Source organism: Sinocyclocheilus anshuiensis, unplaced genomic scaffold, assembly GCF_001515605.1.
Source record: "Sinocyclocheilus anshuiensis isolate Anshui unplaced genomic scaffold, SAMN03320099.WGS_v1.1 scaffold524, whole genome shotgun sequence".
In the NCBI taxonomy this organism is placed as follows: Eukaryota; Metazoa; Chordata; class Actinopteri; order Cypriniformes; family Cyprinidae; genus Sinocyclocheilus; species Sinocyclocheilus anshuiensis.
In genome coordinates, this window is record NW_015555703.1 from 2,546,971 (window position 1) to 2,559,290 (window position 12,320).

General features: G+C 34.4%; 1 protein-coding gene across 4 annotated transcripts in view; it reads left to right on the forward strand.

Moving 5' to 3' along the window:
* Positions 1-12,320, forward strand: part of LOC107671708 (adhesion G protein-coupled receptor L2-like) — a 122,913-nt gene that overhangs the window by 85,301 nt on the left and 25,292 nt on the right. For all 4 annotated transcript variants that reach the window (XM_016464639.1, XM_016464640.1, XM_016464642.1 and 1 more), the window contains 3 exons: positions 3,775-3,958; positions 10,187-10,309; positions 11,357-11,562. In XM_016464639.1, the coding sequence (XP_016320125.1) occupies positions 3,775-3,958; positions 10,187-10,309; positions 11,357-11,562 (513 nt within the window). The remainder of the gene's footprint in view (positions 1-3,774; positions 3,959-10,186; positions 10,310-11,356; positions 11,563-12,320) is intronic.

The following is a 12,320-nucleotide window of genomic DNA, read 5'->3' on the forward strand; positions in this document are numbered from 1 at the left end:
TAAAAGTTATTTTCATATTCTAGTGGTTGGAAGCAGAGCTATTCAAGTCTTTTTTGCACAATTTAAAAATTCTTCAGTTTATTCCTTACAGTTTCTTTAATTGGTCTAAAAAAGGTCTTAACAAGTCTCAAATTTACCTTCATAAAACCTACAGAAACTCTGTGAGATTTTGAAGCTGAAAGACTGAAATTCTTGTAAAATGTACTCCACACTCTTAAAAATTAAGATCTTCACAGCGATGCCATAGAAGAACCATTTTTAGTTCCACAAAGAACCATTCAGTCAAAGGTTCTTTAAAGAACCATCTCTTTCTTACCTTTTTAGAATCTAAAGAACCTTCTTTCGCCACAAAGAACCTTTTGTGAAACAGAAAGGTTCTTCAGATGTTAAAGGTTCTTTATGGAACCATTTAGACAAAAAGGTTCTTCTATGGCATCGTGATGCACCTTAATTTTTAAGTGTGCAGTAATCTTTGTTTTATTGACACCTTCAAAAAAATAACAAATTTTTACAGTGCACTGTAAAAAATTACCGTGAATTTAACGGTAAAAGACTGTAAAAATGCTACAGTAAAAACCTGTTAAATGGTTAACAGTAAATTCCCCTACTCTATACGGTGAAAAACTCTGTTGGACATTACATGTATTGGACATCAATTTTACGGTAGTATACCGTTTTTGGAAGTGGATAAAGACCGTATAATTTACAGTGAATAACCGTAAATTGACATTCCCAGAATTCCCTGCATTACATTTCAAATTTGATGTTTTTTTGTTGAAGTAACTGTTTCTTCTTAGTTTTGTCTCATCAGTTTTGTATATTAGGGTTGCGTGTTACACCTAATTTCATTATTTCAGTTTCACGTGTGTTACCATGATGGTGTTTAGTGTTTGTGTGAATGACACTGTGCACCTTCTATATATGTTATTATTTAAAAGCTGCTTGTGATGGGCTTTGGTTCATCGTGTGACTTTCTCATCACCACCTGCATTTGGTGGTTATCAGTGTATTACAAAGGTACAAAACAGATTTCAGTACTTCAGTAGGTTGGTATATTAACATTATATCAGTTAATGAAATTATGGTATTTAACTGTAAATTTAAGTTAAAACCGTAAAATCTAAAACGTTGCTTCCATATTTTTTACGGTAAAATTCCGGCAACGACAGCTGCCGTTTTTTTTACCGTAAATTTGACCGTAAAATGAGAAAAATCCATCTCCGTTTTCTGCACACATATTTACAATTGAAGGTCCTTCACAAAGTTAACTGCAGACAGGGTTCACTGTTAAGACTTGTTTGATGGTGAAGGTTGATGTCGGCAGTGCGTTTGGTCGAATGCTTTCAGCGGAGCTTCAAACCTGAAAGAAACCTTAAAGCCCACGAGGCCCACACGACACTCAATCAATGCATGTCCAGAATGAGTTGACACGCAGCGAGAACAGGGCTGTGAACACTACTCGTGGCTCAGCAGATGCTCTTGACTTACTGTAGTGCAATTGCAGGGGAATCTCTCTGGAGTAATCATGGGTTAAGTGTCCTGTCATTACTGCATGTCATTCAAGGGCTCTGTGGTAATGAGATCCTCTCACAATCTCTACAGATAACACCCAGTCTGGGACTCGAGTGCATGAGCCTTTGCAAGTCCTTTAGAAGTAAAGTTAAAGTTGTAATTAATTTCCTTTTTTATTATTACTATAAATCGTTTAAACCTTTCAGTTTTGTTTTGTAGGCTTTATTATCATTTACATTTAGCAACATAACATTTGAGTTGAAATTTAAATTTCTAATTTTCAAATTCCCCCTCCCCTCTTTTGCCCCACGCACCACTGAACTCTGACGGACTCTCCCACTCCCCCCTCCCAAATACACACACACAGTCACTTTAAATCAGTCTAAATAAGCTCTTTTTCTCTTCTCCCACTCCCCCCTCCCAAATACACACACACAGTCACTTTAAATCAGTCTAAATAAGCTCTTTTTCTCTTCTCCCACTCCCCCCTCCCAAATACACACACACAGTCACTTTAATCAGTCTAAATAAGCTCTTTTTGCACTACAAATCATTATATCTGCACTGTTGTTTACTTCACTGGTTTGCACTCTAGCTGCCGTGTGCTGCTTTATATATATATATTTTTTTTTTAAATATTTTTATATTATTTATTATTTTTATTAAAAACATTATATAAAGCAGACTTGACTTGACTTGACTAAATATTTCAAATAAAGGGAAAATATTTTTAGAAAGGAGGAATAGGGCCACATTTATGATGAATTTCTGTGTAAATTGTAAAGATCATTCTTGCATGAATGCTTTGAATGTTACAATTTACATGAGAATGGCTTAAACGAACAATCTGCACAGAAATGTTTTATTCATGAAATTTGTTCTGTTTGAGGCGTTTAAATACTGAACAAAAGAATGTTTGGAATTATAAACGCAATCAAACTTTCTTCTGTCGCCTGATCGAAAGATGAGACTTTTTTTTTTAGTGAGTAAAAGGTCTTCTAGTATAATTGTACAAATCTCTGCCTTCAGCTGGTGCTTCACGTGTCTTTTTTGCTGTTAAATCTTTACTGATTTTTATAAAGTAAACATAAGAATAACTGTTAGTAATATTTCAAGATGAGCACTTACTGGATGGAAGCAGCTTAGGGTTGCTTGATTCTCCAGACATCGTTTTGTTTGTTTGTTCATCTCTCAGTCATCATTGTATTGCATTGCATTATATGTTTTGATCAGTTAAATATCATCTTTCGAAGACATATTATTGGAGATATAGAGCGCCGACTGATATTTATATCATTTTATGTAAGTATCTGCTATACTGTTACAAAGATCTCATTGATTTACGTTTCAGGCATCAGAATTGCATCACTTCTTGGCCATATAAACATCAGCATCTGCACCAAATTGCATGTTTTTGCTCAATTTGGGCCTCTGAATAAAACGGAGCTGTTTTTTCCTCCATATTCTCACTCTAGCAGACTATAAGAGCCATTAAAGCCTGATGTAAAACACATACTGTATGCAGAAATTGTCTTTTATGTTTTGTCTAAGGGTTCTTTAAATTATTCCTTTTTTAAATAGATAGATCATTTCATAAGGTTAAAATCCTCCTTTAAACCCAAAAGCCCTGCAGTCGCCGTGGGTTTCGTTAATTGAATTGCATCCTGGTTAAGCCCAATGCAAATGAAATGGATACCAATGAGAACATCCCGTTTTCTGGAGTCTTTCTATAATCCGCAAGCCACTTCCAGTCCAGTTATGCTTTTTACCTTATATAGGATTTTTTTTTTTGTGACAGCCTGACAGTTAGATCCTGTTACAGATAGGAATGCATACATTATTGATCCCCAGCAGGAAATTTAATATGACAATCAAGTAAATTGTGTAGATTCCAGTTGGTGTGGGAACTGCCTTATGTCCAGTATATTGACGGCAGTTTTCGTAAGCAGAGAAACTTGATCTTTAGAGAACTATAGAAACTGTTTGGAAATTAATAATTGGTGCCGGAACTGGATAGGAATGCTTAGAAATTGGGCTTACAATGAAACGAAAGGTGGCATAAACACACACAGCACATTAACTGTTGAACTGTTTTGCACGAATCGCACTACAATGTTTCATTTCCCATTATAGTTGTTGCGTGTCACAAGTCTCATTCGCTTTTCTCCAGTGTATTCCATGTGCTGGATCCTTTTTTTTTCCCAGGGAAAGCGAAGGAAAAATATCAACCGCCTGTCATTTCTCTTGTTTCCATGGTTACAGGCCATTGTGGACACGGTTGACAACCTCCTGAGGCCAGAAGCCCTTAAATCCTGGGAGGACATGAATTCCACGGAGCAAACACATGCTGCCACTATGTTACTCGATACCCTGGAGGAAGGAGCCTTTGTCCTTGCAGACAACCTGATCGAGCCCGCAGTCGTCCGAGTGCCTGCCGAGAACATCAGTAAGTGCTTTCATCTTAGCCGGCAACTTTTGATGTAAATTATGAAGTTTCGATTCTGACCTGATGCTTAATGACTGATGGAGTTTTTCTAGGAGTGATGTTTGCTTCTGAAAACCAAAGCGGAAGGAAACAGAATTGGCAGGAATGCTTGGAAGAGGTGGAAAGGTCATTTCACATAAACTGGCATTAACCAATGGCAAAACAATACAAATAGTTGACCCAAAAATAAACATTTTCCGAAAATGTCCTCGCCCTCATTCCAGCCGAGATGTAGATGAGTTTGTTTCTTCATCAGATTTGGAGAAATGTAGCATTACATCAGTGTCTCAGCAATGGATGCTCTGCAGTGAATGGGTGCCGTCAGAATGAGAGTCCAAACAGCTGATAAAAACATCACAGTAATCCACAAGTAATCCACACCACGCCAGTCCATCAGTTGATGTCTTGACAAAAGCTGAAACAAATCCAGCATTAATGCATACATTTTTAACTCTCTATCCATAATATTGCTTTTTCCAGTGAAGAGTCTGGTCTGAATCAGGAGAGAAATCTGCACAGATCAAGCACCAAAACGGCTCTAAACAAATATGTGGCTGGATTTTAACATGATAGACAAGAAGAGATGTACTTTTTCACTGGAGGAAGCGTTATTATGCATGTATTTTTTAGCCAGAAGTGACAGTTTAGAGTTGTAATGATGGAGTTTTTATATATTTCTCCAAATCTGTAAAAAAAATCAAAGAAACAAACTTACTGTGTCAGTGTTTGTATGTAGACATCAGTCTTGCATTACAATATTTTTTATTTCTTGTAGGTTTTTGCGCTTTTTTTTCCATAACAATGCATTAAAGCAATGACAATGAATAGCTAAAGCGCAAATAATCTTATTTTATTGCAATAGCGTAATTTCAGGAGACCAGCAAAAAAAAAAAGTTTTTGTTAAACGTTTGTAAATGTTCAGAATTTTAAAAGAAACTAATTATTTTTTTAACTTTTAATCAGTAAAGGAAGCATTAAATTGATCAAAAGTGTCAGTAAAGACTCATGCTGAAGACTAGAGTAATGATGCTGAAAATATAGCTTTGCGTCACAGGAATAACTTGCATTTTAAAATATACTAAAATACAAAACAGTTCTTTTAAATTGCAATAATATTTCACAATATTTATGTTTTTACTGAATTTATAACCAAATAAATGCAGCCTTGGCGAGCAGAAGAAACTTTTGAGCGGTAGTGTACATTAATAAATAAAATATTTTGAAAGTTTAATTTGGCACTTTCTTGTCAACTTGAATGTTATTTTCATCCACTAAAATAAGGTGCTATTTTAGTGAGTAAAATTGACAGTTAAATATGACATGTTGAAGTACTGACTAAACGACTAAAGACAGCTTTGAGAAATATCACTGGATCTGGCCCGAGATCTTAGATTAAATCATTTGATTTTATTGTTTTATGCACTTCTTTGTAATGCATAATATACTGGTTCTGATGGTTTTATATTTATTATTGCACCCTCTTGTGGATCGTTGATTTAAAAATCTGTTCACTGATCCTATCACTGAAAATAATGCCTTTGGAGATTTGAAAATATTTAGGTGAAACTTATTTTTTTGTTTAATTTTTTTTTTGTACATTGCTGCAGTGCAGCCGGAAGTGTTAAGTATCTGAAACGGGCATATCCTCAGAGGTAAAGAAATAGTACAGAGAACAGATAAATTGTTAATTAATCAGGCAACTAGCATATTAGACCATTTGCAGATCCAACATACTGAAGAACTTCAGCAGGTCTTGCAGTAGCAGGTTCGCTATGCATAATATACTGGTTCTGATGGTTTTATATTTATTATTGCACCCTCTTGTGGATCGTTGATTTAAAAATCTGTTCACTGATCCTATCACTGAAAATAATGCCTTTGGACATTTGAAAATATTTAGGTGAAACGTGATTTTTTTTTTGTACATTGCTGCAGTGCAGCCGGAAGTGTTAAGTATCTGAAACGGGCATATCCTCAGAGGTAAAGAAATAGTACAGAGAACAGATAAATTGTTAATTAATCAGGCAACTAGCATATTAGACCATTTGCAGATCCAACATACTGAAGAACTTCAGCAGGTCTTGCAGTAGCAGGTTCGCTCCAGTTACTGTTTCATGTGTCATCTTCAGCTCTTTTGAGTATAGTATTATGTATGAATTTAAACTGAGCCAGGAATGTTTTACTGACTTTCTGTAGCCCTCTGCAGCTGGAGAGCTCTGCAACAGTATGCTTTTCAATCAATAGATGTTAGTGGCTCATAAAAATGCATTTTATCAAAGCATTTTGTCTCTCAGTTTTGTACATGAAGTTTATTGAATATAATGTTCATCAGATGTGTTAAAATAACTAAGCGAGGTCTCAGTGAATGTGTTTGTGGGCAGTTTGACTTGCCCGTAGGTTACAACAGTGCTTTAAATGAGAGTAACCAACACTGTTTTGCTGCCACACACGTCCATCTCTGCAGATATCAGCTTTCCTGGTGAGTCCATGGAAAGAGAAGAAAAGACCATGCAATCCTACACAACGCTAACGTTGTGCTGCTTAATTTAGAGAACCTTTCCCGGCAGATTCGATCTGGGCTCGAGAAATCATTGGGCTGATTGCTATTTACAGCCACAGATATGAGAATCTCCCAGGCAGTGAATAATGCAGGAATCGGGGCTGTAGAAGTGTTTGCAGCGAATGAGTCAAATCCCAGGTTGATTTCAGGCTGAATGTAGCAGTCTGCCCTTCTTGAATTTGTTTACCAAAGTTAAGCATTCGTCTCACAGTTCACATGCTATAAAAAAGCTAAATAATCAAGTTTTTACAAAAACATTGAACATACTGTACACTGTAAAAAAAAGAAATCTGTGACATTTACGGTAAAATACCGGCAGCTGTGGTTGCCAGAAGTTCACCGTAAAAAATATGGTAGCAACATTTTAGGTTTTACAGACTTAACTTAAATTCACAATAAAATACCGCATTTCATTAACTGATGTAATGTTAATAAACCAACATATTGAAGTGTTAATATCTGTTTTGAACCGTTGTAATGCACTGATAACCACCAAAAACAGGTGGTGATGAGAAAGTCACAAACAGCTTTTCTACGAGCTGAGGGCATTCTTTTATATAGAAGGTGCACAGTGTCATTCACACAAACACTAAACCCCATCATGGTGACACACATAATACTGAAATAATGCAATAAACATTAATTTAACAACATTAGATGTAAGATTAAACCCTAATGTACACAAATGATAAGAAAAACTAAGAAGAAACATGTTAATTCAACAAAAAAAAACACATTTTTCACTGTAAATTATACAGTGACTTTTTCTTTTTCACTTCCAAAAAAACGTATTTTTAACAGTATTTTACTGGAAAATTACATTAAATGTAATTACATTTATTCACCGAATATAGTATGGAAACTTACTGTTAACCAGTTAACAGGTTTTTACTGAAGCATTTTTACAGTCTTTTACTGTTAAAATCTGGATTACATATTAAAATTCCAAAAGTTATGTACTTGTAATTAAAGGAAGTGCTTATTGGCATCAGGAGTGTAATCAAAAATGTCATGATTTCGGTACAGCTGTTCTCTCGAGTGCATGTAAATAGGTGGATATTGTTCTGTTCTGTAATATTTCATGAATGCATTCATCACTGTGAATGTGCTGAAACCAAATCGACTTCGCTCCGGTCTCAGCATGTGGCGACTTTAACCATTCAGATGCTGACGTCTCCAAAGAAGTGTGGAATTTATTAGTAATGTGATCTCATTCATATAAGACAGCTTTGTGCGCTCATCTGTCATTTCACTGTACAGCGAACTGCAGGTGTTTTCCTTTTAACCTGGGCTCAGTGCTGCTTCACTCCCTTTGTTTTGTTGTTCTCAGACACATTGTTTGAGGGTCTGTGATATTATTTAGAGTGAATAGTTTCTAAATGACAGTACGTGGTTGTAATTTTGGGGGATTTTAAAATTAAAAAAAGGTTTATTTGATTATCTTTGACTCCTTCCAAACTCATATGACTTCCGTTGTCAGATTTCCCGCTTATGTTTATGTCTCAACATCTGCAAAGGGGTGATTAAATGTAACAAATCATGAAAAAAATATCATCTTTTTTATTTCATCAAACTTTGATAATTGCCTTAATCTTTTAAACAACTGTAACACTTTACAGCAAGGTTCATTAGTTAATCTGAATTAATGCATTAACTAACAATGAGCAATACATTTGTTGCAGTATTTATTAATCTTTGTTAATATTATTTAATAAAACTACAACTTTATCCAACTTTGGATTTGAATAATGCATTAGTAAATGTTGAAATTCATATTAACTGAGATGCTTTACAAGTGTTTTTAATTGTTAGTTCATGTAAACTTTGTGAAGTGTTACTAAGACTTTATAAAAATCACCTGTCAATTTTAGAGAACAAGTTTATACTCATGTGCATTATGTATTATGTTATCGTCTCTGACAGACAGCATGTTGAAGCTGATTTTGGGGTATTATAAAATGTGCTGGAGGCGTTCAAAATGGGTAGTTGCATAGTCTGTTATACTTATTTTACAGAATGAATTTTATTGTTGCATGTTACTCGGAGACTGACATGTTTGGCGTGTCAAAAATGTTACATTTAGTTGTCGCAAATTCATTGACTTTAAAAAAAAAAAAGTTCGGTAACACTTTCTATGAAGCCCATATTTATAACACATTATAAGGGTATTCTTAAGGCATTATAATGAATGCATAATGCATTATAAAAAAAAACAACTTATAATATGTTGTATCATCTCATAAATAATCATAACAATAATTATAATACATTATAAAACTTTGTGGTTATTACTTTTATGAGTATGGTTATTTAGAACACGCAATAAACACCATGTTAAATCCACTTAATTTATAATGGATTATAAGTTTCATATCTTGACATTATTTAAGATCTACAGTATCTTACTGATATTACAATAAATATAGTTAAAATCAAATGTGCCTTATTAAACATTCATCTGATCAGATATCTGATCTTATGGCTGTTTAAGAAAAAAATATATTATTTTTTATTTGTATTATTATTTGTTATTATTTATAAGTGGTCTTTGTCTGCTTTAAGTAAAGTAATAAGTTAGCAATGGAAAGATATGAGACTTATAAAACATTATAACTATGGGAAATATAATCCATTGTGAGTTAAGTGGATGCATTGTGTTCATTGTGTATTATAAATCATCATATTCTTAAAAGCTACAACCACAAATAAGTAAATATTATAATGCATTAAAACTGTTGTTATGATTACTCATGAAATGATACAACATATTATACGTTTTTTTTATATAATACATTATGCATTCATTATAATGCCTTAAGAACACTCTTATAATGCATTATAAATGTGGGCTTCTTAGAAAGTGTTACCAAAAGTTTTTTTTGTTTTTTTTAAAGAGTGACTTTAAGGCACAACGTTGTTTTTATCATCTCTTTTAGCAAAACTTGTATATTTAAATGCATGAAAATGTAGATGCTGTTGTAAATATCACTTTTTAAAACCGTTGTTCCATTATTACCCCTTAGCAGATTTTGACCAAAATACATTGAAAGCAAATAAGGATGGAGTCTGTCAAGCTTTAGCTCTCAGGTCTCTTGCTTTCACATCAAAAGAGAAATGAACGTCAGAAATCACAACACTCAATGCTGCATCTGTAGGAAAGGAAGTCTCATCTTTCAGTTAAAAGCGCCAATTTTAGTATAAGGTAATGAAGAAGCTTTTTCTTTTTAATGGCACAAGTTAATTTTCTTGAGAACAGTGTTCATTGTTAAAGAGAAAACATTTTCTGCTTACATTAGACAATACATTTTTTGTTCTCTGCCTCTCATTTGAAAATTATATGATGCGGTACAAATACAGCTTTGCAGAGTTAGTTGGCCTGAGGTGCATTGGAAAACTTTGAAACCATCTTCTCAGTTCACTCTCTTTTATGTGCACAATGTCTCGTTTTAATTAAATTACCTCGCATTGGCTTAATGAAACAGTCCTTCATTTCCATCTGGCAGAAGAATGTGAGAACCTGAATGTGAGAAGCAATTTCATGTAACTGCCATTGTCTCATGTTTTGTTTAAAAAAAAAAAAAAAAAAACGCCAAATGGCACACATCTTTCTGCTTTCTTTCTTCATTCAGTGTTGGACGTGTACGTGTTGAGCACCGATGGCCAAATTCAGGACTTCAGGTTTCCACAGAGCAGCAAAAGAGGAGCCACGATTCAGCTCTCAGCAAACATGGTCAAACTAAACAGTAAAAACGGTAAATAAAAGCGAGGCTATAGTCATTTCAAATGCTTTAATGTAAGAACTTCTCAGATGCTTAGTTAATAAAGTCCTGGTCTGTAGAACATAATGAAGGCATAAAAACTCTGCACAAGTACTTAGTCAGTGCATTGCAAGCTTTACATACATTGCATGCTTTCTTGTGTTGCTGTATCTGTAACAAATGTAAGTACTCAAGGGCACTGTCGAATATTCTTCCACATGTTGTTACTCTGCTCGCTCACAGTGTTCCCTTCAATCTGTTGCTCCACTTAACCTGAAAGAGAAAGTTCAAAATAAGAAAAAGATGCCATAAGCTATGTTTCCATCACCCTATTTCCATCATTTTGAAGTACCGCATGAGAAACGAGTGATGGAAACGCCAAATTTCGAATAAAAATCCCTTAATTCGCAAAAAAGTTTTTACGCTCGCTTGAGGTGGATTTTGACTTGTGTGAAAAAGGGTTGATGTGAATAAATGGAGATGGAAACGCATTTTGCGAATAAATTCCTCCAAGTGCATCAAAAAAAGTCATGTGACTTTGCGCTATGGGACGGCAAAACCTGACTAACCAGCGGACCGATCTCATTCCACAGCATCTGAAATGTTGTTATGGTCATTCGGAAATGCACGAGCAAAGTATTTCTGTATAATTGCCTCCCAGAAATATCTTACACGACAAACAGCTGACATTCACCTCCGAAAGCAATGACTGCATTCATTGTGTTTTGTCTTTCTCGCTCTGAGGCGCAAGTAATTTATTATACATGAAAATTATTATATTCTCCTACTTTTCTTAGTGATTTATACTGCCAGTTTATCAGGAAGTGTCGATTTTGTTCTCTTTGACTTGTTGGATGGAAACGATGCTTGTTCGCAAATGTTTTATGCGATATTCCAGTTTTGCGCATAAGTTAAATTCACATCTTTAGATGGAAACCCGACTATAGATGTTTTATTATGACCCTAAGTCCATTTAAAGATATTTTTCTTTCAAAATCCAGCAAGTACTAATGGTCTTCTCCTATCATTTATTTACTCAAGGTGTTGCCAAGTTGGTTTTTGTCCTTTATAAGCACTTGGGGCATTTTCTTAGTACGGAGAACGCCACGGTGAGGCTGATGGGAGAGGGCGGAGTCAGAAACCACAGCCTGACTGTCAACTCCCACATACTCTCCGCCTCCATCAACAAAGAATCCAGCCGCGTGTTCGTGTCCGAACCACTCATCTTCACTCTGGCGCATTTGGATGTAAGAACTTAAATGCTTAAAGACTTTTTTCTCATTTTATTTTTAGATATTTTGTCTTTTTGAATACTGTGCTGTGGAAAGGTGTTTGTCCCCCTCTTGATTTCTTCTGTTTGTGTGTATATCTCATACTAAATAGTTTCAGAAATGAAAACAAAATCTAACATAAAATAAAGGCAACCTGAGTAAGCACAAAATACAGTTTTTAAATGATGATGTTATTTATTGAAGCAAAAAAGTTATCTTATACCAACTGGACCTGTGTGAATATGTATATGCCCCTGTAGTTACTAATTCCCAAATCTATGAAACGGCATTCATAATGGGGTTAAGCTGGACTAGAACTTTTTCAGTAGCATGAAGTTGGGTAAAAGTTTTGTTACATTTTTTCAGCTGTTTAATATAGTCTTAGTCCTGTCAAATGTCCTTTTTATTATTATTTTATTTTATATTTAGTCATAAAGTAAAACATTGGGCGAAAAAAATGTCCTTTTAGAAGAGAAGCTCTGCTATAGGGATTTTTTTTTTAAATCTAATTTTTTTTGAAAATGTAGACAAATTTTGGATATAGAGTTTACACTTATTTTCTCAATCTTATTTTATCAACAGTATTTAATGTTGATATAGTCACAGTTAATGCTTAATGATGTCAGTGTCTCATCTTAATCATAGAAAACAAAAGTCGTTAACGAATATTTTTTGTCATTTTTCTTTAACAAAATTAACACTACTTAAAGGGTCTTACCCAGTAACACACTATG